General features: G+C 43.4%; 1 protein-coding gene across 13 annotated transcripts in view; it reads right to left on the minus strand.

Moving 5' to 3' along the window:
- Nucleotides 1–16,421, minus strand: part of wnk1.S (WNK lysine deficient protein kinase 1 S homeolog) — a 120,069-nt gene that overhangs the window by 11,414 nt on the left and 92,234 nt on the right. For 7 of the 13 annotated variants that reach the window (XM_041587934.1, XM_041587932.1, XM_041587938.1 and 4 more), the window contains 13 exons: nt 15,584–15,832; nt 15,070–15,149; nt 13,655–13,817; nt 11,683–11,799; nt 9,805–9,978; nt 9,625–9,682; nt 9,344–9,478; nt 7,643–9,081; nt 5,019–5,105; nt 4,656–4,742; nt 2,253–2,307; nt 1,730–1,797; nt 192–775 (listed from right to left, as the gene is read on the minus strand). In XM_041587934.1, the coding sequence (XP_041443868.1) occupies nt 192–775; nt 1,730–1,797; nt 2,253–2,307; nt 4,656–4,742; nt 5,019–5,105; nt 7,643–9,081; nt 9,344–9,478; nt 9,625–9,682; nt 9,805–9,978; nt 11,683–11,799; nt 13,655–13,817; nt 15,070–15,149; nt 15,584–15,832 (3,296 nt within the window). The remainder of the gene's footprint in view (nt 1–191; nt 776–1,729; nt 1,798–2,252; nt 2,308–4,655; nt 4,743–5,018; nt 5,106–7,642; nt 9,082–9,343; nt 9,479–9,624; nt 9,683–9,804; nt 9,979–11,682; nt 11,800–13,654; nt 13,818–15,069; nt 15,150–15,583; nt 15,833–16,421) is intronic. The other 6 variants (XM_041587933.1, XM_041587941.1, XM_041587945.1 and 3 more) reach the window with 3 other exon arrangements.

Consider the following 16,421-nt stretch of genomic DNA (forward strand, 5'->3'; position numbering starts at 1 on the left):
CACTGCTGAGTAGCTACACCGCTGAGTACTGACCAGAGGAGCTGACTCTTCTTTGCTGCCACAAGTTATTCTGAACCGAGAAAGCCAGTTGGGCGACTGGTGAAATGTCTTCAAGGGAAAAAGCAAAGCAAGTCCAGTATGTTTGACTTATTTCTACAGATATAATGTGATTAGTATTTCTATATACTCACTTGTCTCGTAGCCGTCGCAGTTCCTTCTTCAGATCTTCGTCTTCAATATCAGAATCGTTGTCGCTGCTCATGTACGAGGAGTTGAATGAATTGCTCAGGCTCTGCAGGCTGAGCTTGGACCCCAGGACGTGCTGCAAAACGGGGCTCCCCAGACTGTCCTCCTGCGCCTCTCTGGCTGGATCGCTGAGAGCAGCCGAGGATTCTTGCTGTGAGGAAGGTCCATTTAGATGTTTCTCGGTCTTCGGAGAGGAGGAGTCCGTCTCCAACACCCCAGCAGACGCGTCATCTTTTGTCCGGGACACAGAAAAGCGACCGACTTTGTCTGTGGTGGTTGCAGTGCTCACCTGGAATCTCCCCACTTTCACCACCTGCTTGGGAGACGCGCTCCTTGGAGGTGCAAAGGGGATACAAACCCCATCCACTACGTCTAAGGGGCCGCTGGGTTTTGCCTGTTGCTTAGTCAGGGTGCTCTCTGGACTGCTGCATGAGGAAGAGGAGGATGTAGAAGTGGTGGATGAAGAGTCTGAGATGGATGGTTTGGTCTCCTCGCTCTGCTTCAGCACATCCTCTGTGGCCAATGAGACCTGCAGATACAAAGAATGGATTTCAGCACAGGTATCTGGAAACCCGTTATCCAGAAAGCTCAGAGTAGAAAGCCCGTCTCCATTATAATAAAAACTTCAGATTTTTAAAAATGATTTCCTTTTTCTGTGTAACAATAAAACAGTCGCTTGTACTTGATCCCAACTAAGATATAATTAATCCTTATTGGAAGCAGAACCGGCCTATTGGGTTTATTTAATGTTTATATGATTTTCTAGTAGACTTAAGGTTTGAAGATCCAAATTACGGAAAGATCCCTTATCCTGAAAACCCCAGGTCCAGAGCTTTCTGAATAACAGGTCCTGAGCTTTCTAGATAACAGGTCCCATGCCTGTAATAAAACAGTAGCTTGTACTTGATCCCAACTAAGATATAATTAATCCTTATTGGAAGCAAAACCAGCCTATTGGGTTTATTTAATGTTTATATGATTTTCTAGTAGACTTAGGGCAGAGACACACGTGGCGATTCCGGCGACAGATCGCCTCTTCTTCGGGCGACTAATCTCCCCGAACTGCCTTCTCACTGGCTAGAATCTAAATCGCTGGCGGGATGGCAGTCGGAGCACTTTGTTTCGCAGGTTGACTGACTGATGAGGAAACTTCGGACGACTTTGGGAAACGAATCGATCCGAGTGCCATCCCGCCGGCAATTTAGATTCTAGCCAGCGGGAAGGCAGTTTTGGGAGATTAGACGCCTGACGAAGAGGTGGTTTGTCGTAGGGCGACAATCTCCCTGAATCTCCACGTGTGTCTCTGCCTTAAGGTATAAAGATCCAAATTACAGAAAGATCCGTTATCTGGAAAACCCCAGGTCCTGAGCATTCTGGATAACGTGTCCCATACCTGTCCAACCAGGAAGAAGAGCAAAGACCTGGAACCTTTATAAAACTGCAATAGAAAATAGAAGAAAGGTTCCATCAACACGAGCCATACCTGAAACCGGCCCATTTTTTGGATATTCAAGCCGGTCTCTGCCTCTCCAACAATCGGTTTTGGCAATTCTGGAAGACATTTCAAAAAATGTTTTGTTTTTTTGTAAAAAATGTGGCACATCAATAAATCATTGGGTTACACAGGTGAAACAGCCCAACTGTCATACAACGGTCATAGAGAGCTGCTCGGGGGAGCCTAAAGGCCAGTTAGGGACGCATTACACAAGGAGGCCTCTTTGCTCTACTAGATACACCTGGAAGCCCATCTTGGGGGTCAGTTAAAGATTTGGGGGATGTACACAGCCTTGATGTCCCAAATATACTTAGAACAAATGCCAATATAGTGTTTTCATTTGCTGCTGAGAATTTCTATCCGTCTCCAGTTAAAGGTTTGGTTTGCTCCAGTGTCTTCACTGAGAGACCCGGGTTATTCTGCCGCGCTCTTTATTTACCCCGAATCTACGACTCCGGGGGAGATGGGGGGACTTTATACACAAGTACAGAGAATTGCTGCCTGGACTTACCTGAGACAGAGGGCTGCGAGGCTGAGCTGACATTTGCTGCTACACTTTGCACAGGCTGCGAATAGAGAGAATAAAGTGAGTTATAACAAAACTATGAACTTGGTCCTAACTAAAGTGCAAACACACACACACACACAAAGCACTTTAAAGGGAAACAAACTACTCTAAAAATAAAAAAAATTATATTAAGTTATATTATATATTAAAGGGGTTCGTCACCCTTGAGTTAACTTTTAGTATGATGTAGAGAGTGACATTGGGAGACAATTTGCAATTGGTTTTCATTTTTTATTATTTGTGTTTTTTGAGTTATTTAGCTTTTTATTCAGCAGCTCTCCAGGTTGCATTTTCAGCCATCTGGTTGCTAGGGTCCAAATTCCCCTAGCAACCATGCATTGATATGAATAAGAGACTGGAATATGAATAGGGGAGGGTCGGAACAGAAAGATGAGTAATAAAAAGTAGCAATAACAATGAATGTGTAGCTTTAGAGAGGATTTGTTGTTAGATGGGGTCAGTGACCCCCATTTTGAATGATAGAAAGAGTCAGTAGAAGGCAAATAATTCATAAACTATATAAAAAAAAAATAATGAAAAAATTTGCTTAGAATTGGCCATTCTATAACATACTAAAAGTTAACCTGAAGGTGAACCACCCCTTTAAAGCTGTGTTTAAAGAATAAGTAAACCTTAAAAATAAGTGAATGTAAAATTATTGAGAGTGATATTTTAAGTACTTTTGTCATTGACATTCATTATTTATTTTCTTTTTATTCCAAGATATTAAGGGATACATGTGCTGTTAATATGAATGAATTTTGTTCCAACAGCGCCACCTGCTGGTCAGTTTCTCACCAGTCTGACCACCAAGTAGTCAAGGAAGTTGTCAGGAGAAAGAAAGAGGCTGCTCTGATGTTCTTCTGCTTAGGAAAACAATTAGAAACCTTTCTCAAATCTTTCCTAAGCAGAAGAACATCAGAGCAGCCTCTTTCTTTCTCCTGACAACTTCCTTGACTACTTGGTGGTCAGACTGATCAGAAACTGACCAGCAGGTGGCGCTGTTGGAACAAAATTCATTCATATTAACAGCACATGTATCCCTTAATATCTTGGAATAAAAAGAAAATAAATAAGGTATGTTAATGACAAAAGTAATTAGAATAACACTTATTTTAAAGGTTTACTTACCCTTTAAAGGAAAACTAAACTTTAGCAATATGGCCCCTATACTAGTAATGATTCAGGCCTTCCCCAGATGCTCCCCATTGGATCATTGTCAGTTTCAGCAGCGCAGGCTCCGTGAGCTTTACGGATAGGCTAAGGCCACACCGGGGGCTGAAATATGCCACGAGCAGTAGCCTGATCTTTTTTTCACATTCAGAAGGGTTGAAAAGACTTTGACATGAACAGACTTGGTGGATTTTGGTGAAGAACCGCGAGTCTCTGCATTTTGAGTTGAAATCTGTTCTACTGAATGAGGCAACTGCCCGCGGCAGGGCTGGAGTCAACCAGTGTATGTCAATTAGCGGATTTCGGCCCCCGTGTGGCCCTAGCCGTGACCATTAGATTATTGATCAGAGAATGAGGTCACGTCCTATAAGCGCTGGTTATCATCAGAAGATGGGGAGCTTCTTCAGAGCAACAGATCCTCCCTGCTTAAAGTACTGTGGGGGTCTTGAGCTGGAACAGAAGCCCCAAATGTATAAGGTGTAATATATTATCCTGGGGGTGCAAGTGCAAGAGCGCCACCCTCTACACTATATTGTTCATGGAGCACGAGATAAAAAATCCAGCGATCAGTAACAGGACACACAGCTTGATCTGTTCTTACCTGTACTTAAAGGATAAGTAAACCTTGAAAATAAGTGAATGCAGAAATGATGAGAGTGTAATTCTAAGCACTTTTGTTATTTACATTCATTTTTTATTTTCTTTTTATTCCAAGATATTAAGGGATACATGTGCTGTTAATATGAATGAATTTTGTTCCAACAGCGCCACCTGCTGGTCAGTTTCTGACCAGTCTGACCACCAAGTAGTCAAGGAAGTTGTCAGGAGAAAGAAAGAGGCTGCTCTGATGTTCTTCTGCTTAGGAAAGATTTGAGAAAGGTTTCTAATTGTTTTCCTAAGCAGAAGAACATCAGAGCAGACTCTTTCTTTCTCCTGACAACTTCCTTGACTACTTGGTGGTCAGACTGATCAGAAACTGACCAGCAGGTGGCGCTGTTGGAACAAAATTCATTCATATTAACAGCACATGTATCCCTTAATATCTTTCGATTCTACATTCACTTATTTTCAAGGTTTAATTATCCTTTAAGTATGAAACAAAAGACCCTGCAGTTTTTAGGGATTGTCAATGAGTTTATCCATGGAGGAAACCCTCACTTCCTTCACACTCACAAATACTGGTGCAGAGGGAATAGGGACAGTGTCAGGGCTCAACGTTCTTCTCAGCTGGAAATCCAGGTCTTCTAGAGGCTGCTGGGACTGAAATGAGAAGGACTACATGTAAACTCCCAAAGGGAGAGGACTCGGGGTCCACTGGGCAAACACAAATATCTCATGGCTAAAACAGCTTCTCTTCCTAATTCTTATATTTCATCCCCTGGCTGTTGGTTGGGCTTTTTTGTCATTAGTAGTTGCCGTGTTCCGTGGTCCGGTTAAGATGAAGGAGGAGAAATACAAAGAGGAAGACTAGGGCATGCACAAGCAGTCATTCATAAGGTGTTATATGGAATGGAAAAGAGGAGGTCCATGCTGCACCTGAGTTAGTGAAGGTCCTGGAAGAGGAGGAGGCAGTTGTTCACCAGAAAGACTGCCTGATAGGGTTTCGGCCCCTGCCGTGGTCACCTACAGATAGGGAAAGGCATCTACATGAGACACTAGTCATATATATATCTATACACTGCAGCTAAATATGTAAATAATCACTACAGAGGTGTATCTATCTAGTCTAATTAACCAGCATGAAAATAAACGAAGGTTGTAGCACTGTTGTCATCCTACCTGTTTAGTCGGTTCCTTTAACAGCTATAGCCAGCACATTAAAGGATAAGTAATCCTTTAAAATAAGTGATTGTAAAATTGATGAGAGTGTTATTCTAAGCACTTTTGTCCTTTACATCCATTATTTATTCTCTTTTTATTCCAAGATATTAAGGGATACATGTGCTGTTAATATGAATGAATTTTGTTCCAACAGCGCCACCTGCTGGTCAGTTTCTGATCAGTCTGACCACCAAGTAGTCAAGGAAGTTGTCAGGAGAAAGAAAGAGGCTGCTCTGATGTGCTTCTGCTTAGGAAAACAATTAGAAACCTTTCTCAAATCTTTCCTAAGCAGAAGAACATCAGAGCAGCCTCTTTCTTTCTCCTGACAACTTCCTTGACTACTTGGTGGTCACCAGGAAACCTCAAAAGAAGCTGGCATAAGTCTGGACTCACAAAGTATTAAAGCTGGAGTCAGATTGTAAAAGGCTTACATTTTATTCTCCATAATTAAGAACCAAGGCCTGACGCGTTTCATATCTACCAGGGACACTTAAGGCCCCCATGTACGTGCCGATAAAAGCTGCCGACAGACTGGCAGCTTATTCGCCCGTGTGTCAGTCAGATCTCGATCGGGCAGGTTAAAAAATTCCGTTGGATTACGGCCGCATATGTTCGTGTATATGGTCCAGAGATGTGACCGCCCGTACCAGATGCATTATGATCCGATCATTGGGCCCTAGGGCCCACGATTAGATCAGCCCGATATCGTCCACTTCAATGTGGGCATATCCGGGACAGATCCACTCGTTTGGTGACATTGACAAATGAGTGGATCTCTACATCTATGGCCACCTTTAGTCACATACAGTATTTATATATTTGTATACTTGGCGGTCAGACTGATCAGAAACTGACCAGCAGGTGGCGATGTTGTAACAAAATTCATTCATATTAACAGCACATGTATCCCTTAATATCTTGGAATTAAAAGAAAATAAATAAAAAATGTCAATTGCAAAAGTACTAAGAATAGCCCCCTCATCAATTTTACATTCACTTATTGTAAAGGTTTACTTATCCTTTAACAGTTATATCCGGCACATTAACTACCATATATAATGGACTTGAACTCAACTGTATTAATGTATTGAGAAATATATATATATTGTCTGTCTGCGTGCATATCAATTGCAACTATGTGATGACATACAAATATCTTGCAGTGTTTCATTTCTGCAGACACCAATGTTAGCCGATGAATGACCCCCCCTCTCGTTAGTGATGATGAATGAAAAATTAAGAAGAGCGAGATGATGGCCGGAGTGTCTCAATGACAGCCAGTCGATCTCTTGTGAATACTTTACAGTCAGACCCTCTAAGAGATACAGCTGTCTGTTCTCCCCACCCATAGAACAGAAATAAATATAGGCCTGTTGCCAAAGAATAAAAAACATTAGTATTGCACATTGTATTAAAGTCTATTAGATGTATGAACTGGGCATTTAAAGGAGAACTAAACCCTAAGAATGAATGTGGCTAAAAAGGCATATTTTATAAAGTGAACTTATTGCACGAGGCTAAAGTTTGAGCTTGTCAATAGCAGCAATGATCCAGGACTTCAAACTTGTCACAGGGGGTCACCATCTTGGAAAGTGTCTGTGACACTCACATGCTCAGTGGGCTCTGATTGGCTGTTGAGAAGCTAAGCTTAGGGCTCGTCACTAATTATCCAGCAGAAAATGAGCTTCCCTGGCTGTAATATAAGCTGATGCTACAGGTTTGCTGATTATTCAATTCTGATGCTAATTGCAATGGTTTCTGTGCTGCCATGTAGTAATTATGTGTATTAATTACTAATCAGCCTTATATTGTGACATTTCTATTCTATGTGTACTGTATATTGTGAGTGGCTCCCTAAGCTCAGTAAGTGACAGCAGCACAGAGCATGTGAATCAGTGAATCAGCAGAAAAGAAGATGGGGAGCTACTGGGGCATCTTTGGAGACACAGATCTTTACTGCTAAAGGGCTGTGGTTGCCTTGGGCTGGTACAGAAGCACAAAACATCATGTACAACATTTCTACCTACTTCTTTAGTTAGGCTTTATTTCTCCTTTAAGTGGAATATACTCTTTAGAAAAGGAGCTGTGGTCCACGTGACTATAAAATTCCAAGTTAGAGAGTGGAAAATAAACAAAAAGTTGAAAAATGAAAATAAAAAGGTTCAGTGAAATTGCCTTAGTGTAAAAGTGTCCACAATAGTTTCATTAGGAATAATCCCCCCTTTAATCCGGGGTTTAGAACCTTTCTAGCATTGACTTTTCTACACATTTCTAATGATTTATTTACACTCTGATTTTGTACAGACAGTAAATGAGATGTTTGAAGGACGTGTCCTTACCGGCACCCTACTGAGAGGTGGTTTGGAGGGTGGGGAGGCAGCTTTAGCGGTGGCTACAGATCCTCCTGCCGCAGACACGTAGGTGACGGGTGTAGCGGTTTGTCCGGGTGTCTGACTCATGACCGGTAGCCCAGGTGGCCCTAAAGGCAAGCTGGTTGGTGGTGAAGTGGAGGCTGCAGGCTTGGTCTGAGTTGTGTTACCTGTAGAAGGGCCTGGCAGGGGGGCCCCATCTAAGCCCATTTGAGTTTCTGACGGGGTGAGTCCATGGGGGGCCCCTGCACTTCCATGTTCACTGAACAGTGACCTCAGCTTCTCCTCGAGGGTTTTGATATCGTCTATGCCAGGTTTAGGCAGGGTATCTGCGTCACCCTCTACAAGGTGTGTATGGGGCTGGTTGGGAAGAGGGGTGGGCTGGGGTTGGCCATGGGCTAACGTGTGTTGCATTGTGGGTATACTGGATCCTGATTGGCTGCCTCCAGGAATGGGAGGAAGGGATGAGAGGGGCGTGGCCACAACACCCACAGTCTGGGATACAACGGGTGTTGAAGCCACACCCTGTGGGAGATGAGAAGCGGGCACCCCAGGTTGCCCTCCAGCTCCTGTAATGCCTGATGCTGCAACCCCAGCATAGGTCAGAGGAGCAGAGATGGGCAGAGATAAGCCAGTTGTGCTCATTACCGTGGTGACTTCTGCCGCCTTTCTGCTCGTATCTAGCGGGGCGCTGACACTTTCTACAAAGCTTGGAACAGAGCTACTGCTGCAAAGCGGGACCTGAGGTGGAGCAACACTGCTAAGTGTAAGAGGAGCAGAGACTGAGGAGTGAGGCAGGCTCCCGGCAACACTAGCCACTACCTGCGGCACTGGAGGAGATGTGACAGTTGGTGGGATAGTGCCCATTGTACTGACTGAGCTGAGTGTTGGGGGTGAGGTCAGGACTGCAGTTCCCACAGGAACACCACTCACGATGGGCAAAGAAGGAAGTGGTGTCACGGGAAGTGGTGTCACGGGAAGTGATGTCACAGGAAGTGATGCAACAGCAGCTACAGACACACCTGGTATCACCTCTGGGGGCTGGTTGGATACTGCAATTAGTGGAGGGGACAAGGTGCTTGGGGCACTGCTAGTTGGTCCCACTCCAGCAATTATCCTCTCAGGAGCTTGGGGGACATTCACCTCCACCAGTGGTTGAGGCACAGCAGAAGGTAAGTTACTGGGGATCACAGGGGCTGCCTGGAGGATAGGCATTGCATTAGTAGGCAGAGTTGCCACCAGACTAGTCATGGATAGTGGAAATGGGGGTCCCGTTTGGTTAAAAATGGGAGGAGCTGTGCTAGGACCCTCGGTCATCTGTGATTGACGCATCTCTGCAAAGGCTTGTTGGAGGCTCACGGAGGAGGCAGAATGAGACAGATTCATCCCTGGACCATGTGCAACAGAGACTGAGGGGAAAAAAAAGAAGCCACAGAGGTTACTTTATAGAAATAAAGAAATGTTATTTACTGAACATTCTACTCACCTACTGCCCCAACATAGACTTGTTCTAATGTCACAAAACCAAACGGACATAGTAGCCAAGACCGAAAAAATAATGTGAATGTATTCCTATTAACTCATCAGTCTTACTACCAGGAGGTCTGAAGGGGTACCTTTCTCCTCCCCCCATCTTTTTCTAACCACATCATTGTCTTTTGGAACACTTACCTGGTAGCGGAGGGTCCTGTGACAAAGCACCGAAGAACGACTGCTCTTTCAGGCGACTTTCAGGAACCGGACTGACAATAAACCGTCTACCAGCGGAGTGAACAACTTGCGTGACAGCGCTGGGAACAAGACCTGCTGTATAAGAGGAAAATATATAAACTGATGGCAGAATTAAATCCTTGGCACAAGAGACCCTGCATGTGAATTGCAGAAAGGTGTAAACTAGAAGCCTTGATGGTTATAGTCATTAAATAACTTGTTACTAAATGAAATCCATGTACCTGAAGTCTGGGGTAAGTAATATACAGGATCTGGAGTTCTAAATTCATAATTCATCTTCTGTAAATGAAAGAAATGTTGCTGCTTTAATGATATGCCTGTTCATTGCAGGGTTCAAGTTTTACTTGAAAGATGAAAATAAATGAAAGGCTTCAAGAACTGGCCGGTGTTTGGGTTCATACCTGTGATTCTGTGTAATATACATCATCCTTGATTTGTATACTTTCTGCTCCCTGTTCTCCTTCTGGCTCCACATTCACGTCTTCGCTCAACATCTCGTCTGCCTTCTCTATGATATCTTTCACTTGCTCTACAAACGATTCCCTCTCTGTGGCCAAAATAAACACATTCTGCACCTGGAGGCAAATACACAAATACACAGGTAAATACAAGACGTCGCGGATACCTTTAATTAATACACTTAAACAGCATTTTATTTTCTGCTGAATGAGGGTTTCTCCAAATTCACATCCTCCTGTAAAGTTTAAACTAGAGGCCCCCCCATACACGGGCCGATAAAAGCTGCCCACAGACTGAGTTGGCAGTTTATTGGCCCGTGTGTGGGGGGCCATCCGACAGGCTTCCACGTTCGATATCTGCCCGAATGTCGGCCAGATCTCTTTCAGGCAGGTTAAAAAATCCAGTTGGATCGTGGCTGCATCTGTGCATTTATGCGATACGACCGCCTGTTTCGGATGCATTATGATCCGATCATTCGGCCCTAGGGCCCACTATCGACCACTGCAATGTGGGAATATCGGGGAGCGATCCGCTAGTTTGGCGACATCGTCAAGGTGTATGGCCACCTTTACTTTGATCTCTAACCAGAATGTTGGATTTAGGATTTGCTCAGGTCTGTGGCAGCAGATTCCATGCCTGTCGGTGCATTTGCAGACATGGGGCAGAAGGCAGCAGATCATGTTTTCTCTGCTGGAATATCTATGGCTATTGAGAATAAGCTGCCTAGGGAAATGGTTGCCGGATTTTTCGCCTTCCTAGACTTGCAGTGTTATTACAGGATAAGTAAGCCTTTAAAATAAGTGAATGTAAAATTGATGAGAGTGTTATTCTAAGCACTTTTGTCATTTACATTCATTATTTATTTTCTTTTGATTCCAAGATATTAAGGGATACATGTGCTGTTAATATGAATGAATTGTGTTCCAACAGCGCCACCTGCTGGTCAGTTTCTGACCTGTCTGACCACCAAGTAGTCAAGGAAGTTGTCAGGAGAAAGAAAGAGGCTACTCTGATGTTCTTCTGCTTAGGAAAGATTTGAGAAAGGTTTCTAATTGTTTTCCTAAGCAGTTTCTGACCAGTCTGACCACCAAGTAGTCAAGGAAGTTGTCAGGAGAAAGAAAGAGGCTGCTCTGATGTTCTGCTGCTTAGGAAAACAATTAGAAACCTTTCTCAAATCTTTCCTAATATGTATTATCCCCAAATCTCCCACTAATACTTTTAGGCTGCAATCCCCTGCCCGCCACTGCTCTACCCTGTGACTGAAGAGGACTATTACAGTTCTGGAACCACTGACCTTAGGCAAATGACATACAAAATTAATTTGGCCCCTCCAGATGAAGTCAGCAGCATATATGTCCATGTATAGGTGACTTAAGTCAGGAAGTCCCATGTCTCCCATGCAAGTGTGAAAATGACAGAGGGATAAGGACGGCACAAGCTGTATAAACTGGTCCCGGGGGAATGATCAATTCAAGCTCAGTATGTGGGAAGCCAGTACAGTTTTGTCCTTAAAGGAGCACCAAGCCAGGGCAATAAAAATACTGGATTCACTAGAGGGTGCCAAAAGTATTTTCCCTTCAGTGTATGGCCAACTACAGAGACCTAAGCACCTACTCTCTCCAGCTAGGAGAAAATGTCTATTGGGTGAAGTCACTCAAGGACCACAAAATGACACATTATTCCCCACAGTTATGACTTAATTGTTAAATACATATTATAGAGGTCAGTTTTATGTAGCATCAAATAGTCCATCCTGGTATAAACCAGAGATAATGACAGACAGCAGTTATACGTTTGCTTTTGCTTTAAATGGGACTCACCATTATAGTTGCAATCTCTTCCGGATTGTCTCCATCTAAGTCGAATTTGAAGGTGACCATCTTGCGGTTATGAGTCTCCAGCTGACACTCTACAACACGATCCCCTTTGTTGGAAACCTGTAAGACACATTTAAGTATTAGGGTGTGCCCCGTGTATTTCCCGAATAATAGCAGTGCGTTTAATAGTGACTATAAATTTTACTAAATAGCTTTTATTTCCATACAGGCAAATACATTGGGAACACTGCACATTCTATTCCAAATCACAACATGAAGAAAATGTGATCATTTTGTGTTATTCCTTTACAGAAAGCAAAGAAAAGGGAATATTAGGCTGTTTCAACAAATATCAGTCCCTGCATTTTCCATTCCAAACTCATTGACTGTATAAAGTGAAAGATGTTCCAAGCTGTTGTTTTCCTTTGAATGACTGAACTAATATTGAGTTGTATAACAGTGTTTGTGCTGCACATCTGTGTTGTATGGACTCCACCAACTTCCAACAACCTCTTCCACAATTCCAAATGCATTTCTTGCTTTTGCCTCACAACCCATGTCATCCCTCAAGTTTTCTATTGGATTAAGGTGCTGGGATTGGGCCCCTCCATAACGTCTTGTTGGTGTGGAACCAAGATGTTGCTGGTTTACTGGTTTGGGGTCGTTGTCTTGTTGAAACTCCCATTTCAAGGACATTTCCTCTTGAGCATAAGGCAACATGAGCTCTTCAAGTATTTGTATTGAAACTGATCCATGATCCCTGGTATGTGATAAATAGGCCCAACACCATAGTCATCCAAATATCATGATGTTTGTGCCCCCGGCTTCACTCTGTACTGTGACTTCAATTCAGTCTGAAAAACTGTCTGTGGCCCCTAGACCCAAAAAGAACAATCTTGCTTTCATCAGTCCACAAAATGTTGGGCCATTTCTCTTCAGGCCAGTCAATGTGTTCTTTGGCAAATTGTAAGCTCTTCAGCACACGTATTTTTTTCAACAATGGGACTTTGCGGGGGGCTTCTTGCCGATAGCTTGGCTTCACATAGGTGTCTTCTAATTGTAACAGTATCACAGGTAACGTCACTCCTTCTTTCATCTTCCTGGAGCTGATCATTGGCTGAGTCTTTGCCATTTTGGCTATTCTTCTATCCATTCCAATGGTCGTTTTCACTTTTCTTCCACGTCTTTCAGGTTTTGGTGCCATTTTAAAGCATTTGAGATCATTTTAGCTGAGCAGCTGATCATTTTCTGCACTTCTTTATATGTTTCCCCCTCTCCAATCAGCTTTTCAATCAAAGTCCGCTGTTCTTCTGAACAATGTGTGGAAGGAGCCATTTGAGTCCGATTTTCAGAAAGAAATGCACTATAACCAGCAGCACAACATTTGCTCCTTCCTTCCTTAAATAAGGGCCGGAATTGACTCCTGTTTTTTCCCAGAATGAATGAGCTCACTAATTGAACTCCACACTGCTATTATTTGAAACAAGCTGTTATTGTGAACATTGCTATTTAGAGCAAAACATTTTTGGAACAAGCCTCAATTAATGATTACACAGAATCAGCATAAACATGGCATGACTGTTGGGTTTGTTGGTTCCGATTACTCTACTACACCTACTAGTAAATTATTGAATATGTAGAAATATAATTTCTACCAAAAACAGCGATTGATCAGGTTAGTGATATTGGAATCCAATCAACATATAGATCAGGCGGCACTCCGGATAAAAGAACAGATTCTTTATTGCAACAGATCGAGGATCTACATTGCCTGACGGGTTTCGGGAGACCCTTCCTTAATCATAGGCTATGAGCTGAATGGAGAAAAACATTGCGAGGTGGTGAGTCTGGAGCGGTTACATATTCATTGACTTTCAGTGATTGTACTGCGATTATTCTGAACAAACTATATACAAATGTATGTGGTCATGTAGTGGAATTTTAAGAAATGGCAGCCAATCTGCATACAACGTACATTAAGGATTCGAAGTTTAGGCCGCGCAGTTTTCTCGTTCCTGGAGCGACTTCTCACGGATTTCCTATAATGCCGTTTTGTGGTTCGGCCTTCGTGTCTCCCGCCAGAGGCAGCGCTGCCCTCGTTTCCATCACTCAGCCCTGAGGCCACATCTGAATGAGCACTAGACAAGATAAAATATATTCAACATGTAATAAATAATAAACAGAAACTTATGGCAGCATCACATTCACTGTATGGCAATAGCACACAAGCAAGTTTTCACATGACAACTATCAGGTGTAGATGTGCTTGCACCTCATTCCCATTTAGGTCAGTGTCGGACTGGGCAGACGGGACACTGGGGAAAATCCCGGTGGGCCACACCAGCCCTGTCCCAGTCCTTGCACAGAACCTGGAATCGGCTTCCGACTTCCCTCTCTGGCCCCCAGTGCGGCTGAAGGAAAACGAAGATAGGGGCTCAATGAGGGGGACCTGAGGACAGGGGGTGTAAGTGTTTTGCCCACAGTTGCAAATGGTGTCGAAACCCTTGGTGCACTACTTTTTTCTTTTTATTAAAAGCCCGGGATCGTGCTTTTGAGTCCCTTTACTCTGGGTTCCACCGAAGCTTCCCCTAGGGCAGAGCCCAAAAAGAATCTATGTGCCACCAAAAGCCGTGAAAAAGATTGATGTAAAGACATGTATAAAAAAGTGCTTTCGAATAAATACAGTGTAAGTACTTTATAAAAGTAAGTGCCAAAAATGAGTCATATGGCTCCGGTTGGCGGCCAAATCTACTGGTCAAAATGCTGGAGCAGAAAATGAAGCAACATAAAAAGCTTTAAAATGCATTGTGCATATGTGCTCGACAGTTATGAGTCCACGTAGGGGGCACAAAACCGGGGGCTTTCATGAAGCTTCGCACCTGGCAAGAGGATTAAGTGTTTCTCCGAAGATACTACACTTGATCTTAGCCAAAAGGCCTAGTGGTGCTCTATTGCTGTGTCTGAATCAATCATGGATGCAACACTGCAGGACTCTGAATCAATCATGGATGCAACACTGCAGGACTCTGAATCAATCATGGATGCAACACTGCAGGACTCTGAATCAATCATGGATGCAACACTGCAGGACTCTGAATCAATCATGGATGCAACACTGCACGACTCTGAATCAATCATGGATGCAACACTGCAGGACTCTGAATCAATCATGGATGCAACACTGCAGGACTCTGAATCAATCATGGATGCAACACTGCAGGACTCTGAATCAATCATGGATGCAACACTGCAGGACTCTGAATCAATCATGGATGCAACACTGCAGGACTCTGAATCAATCATGGATGCAACACTGCAGGACTCTGAATCAATCATGGATGCAACACTGCAGGACTCTTGCAACCAGCCACCTCCTTTTCATTTGTTTACCTGTCCATAGAAGAGACTTGTGTTGCTTGAGGAGACGACTGGGTGTCCTGGGAAATTGCCAGAGAGCTACTCTGTGAACCCTAAAAACAAAAGAAAACTTCTGTCAGAGTCTAGAATGCGCGGTCAAACTAAATTTATAAAAAACGAAGCAGCTCTCGTGCAACGTGCCATTAGCCTTTCAACCCAAGTGCGGTGCATGTGGCCAATTACAGATCTTGCTTTGCATCATTCTGCCTTCCCAACAGTGATCAGACTGGTTCTAGTTTTTGTTTATGAGCCGCAGATTAAAATCACCAGTAAAATGTCGCAAGGAGAACAGAGGGTGTTGTAGATTTTATAAGAGACATACAATAAATAAACCATCCATGATGCACACTAGAATATGTGCTTGTGTTTCTATGCCTCTAACTGGCTGGAATTCACTGGTGTGTGGGGAAAAGAGAAGCATAAATAAAGCACAGTGGTGCCATATAATGGAGCTATAAAGTGAATGGGAAAGGCATTGGAGCTATACCTCTATGACAGGTTGCGGCTGGGTTCCTGATGGCACTGGCTGGGTAATGGGAACGGTGGGCTGAGGAGTGGCCACTCCATGGGGAAACAAATTGCTGCTCTCAGGATAAGGATGAGCTACACCGGTATGGATGCCAGGTTGGGACAAATTTTCAGCACGAATGGGGGGAGATACAATCGCTGAGGGGACGGTAACAGAAGGAGCCAGGCTTACATCACCAGGGATCAAAGGGTGAGTCAGCTGAAAAATCTGCAACACAACATAAGAGATATAGTTATAACACGTCAAGGCTTGACAGACATTATACACAGATTTTACTAGAACTACAGTTAATACCAAAGTTAAAGTGTGCAATAAACAGGCCAAAACAAAGCTACTGAATGGGCCCCTTCAGACTCATTCAGCAGCTTATCAGCCTATTGGACCAAACAAAAGGCCTGTCTGACCAATATCTGTCCAAATAAAAGCGTGATCATTATATACTGTAATGCTAGTAGGTAGGGTTGCCATCTTTTCTGGAAAAAAATACCGGCCTTCCTATATATTTATCTTTTTTCCCTATTAATAACATTGGGATCAACCATCATAGTTACAGGCCTGTAAAATACCAGCCAGGTGGCAACCCTACTAGTAGGTGAGTACAGTATCAGCCTACTATAGTTTATAGATTATCTACTGTGTATCCTGTGCTAGAATGGCTGCCCCCATGGCTACACAGATAAGTACTACTATAGTTTATATAAACAAGCTGCTGTTATCTACTGTGTATCCTGTGCTTGAATGGCTGCCCCCATGGCTACACAGCAGCTTGTTTATATAAACTATAGTAGTACTTATC

Source organism: Xenopus laevis, chromosome 3S (assembly GCF_017654675.1).
Source record: "Xenopus laevis strain J_2021 chromosome 3S, Xenopus_laevis_v10.1, whole genome shotgun sequence".
Classification (NCBI taxonomy): domain Eukaryota; kingdom Metazoa; phylum Chordata; class Amphibia; order Anura; family Pipidae; genus Xenopus; species Xenopus laevis.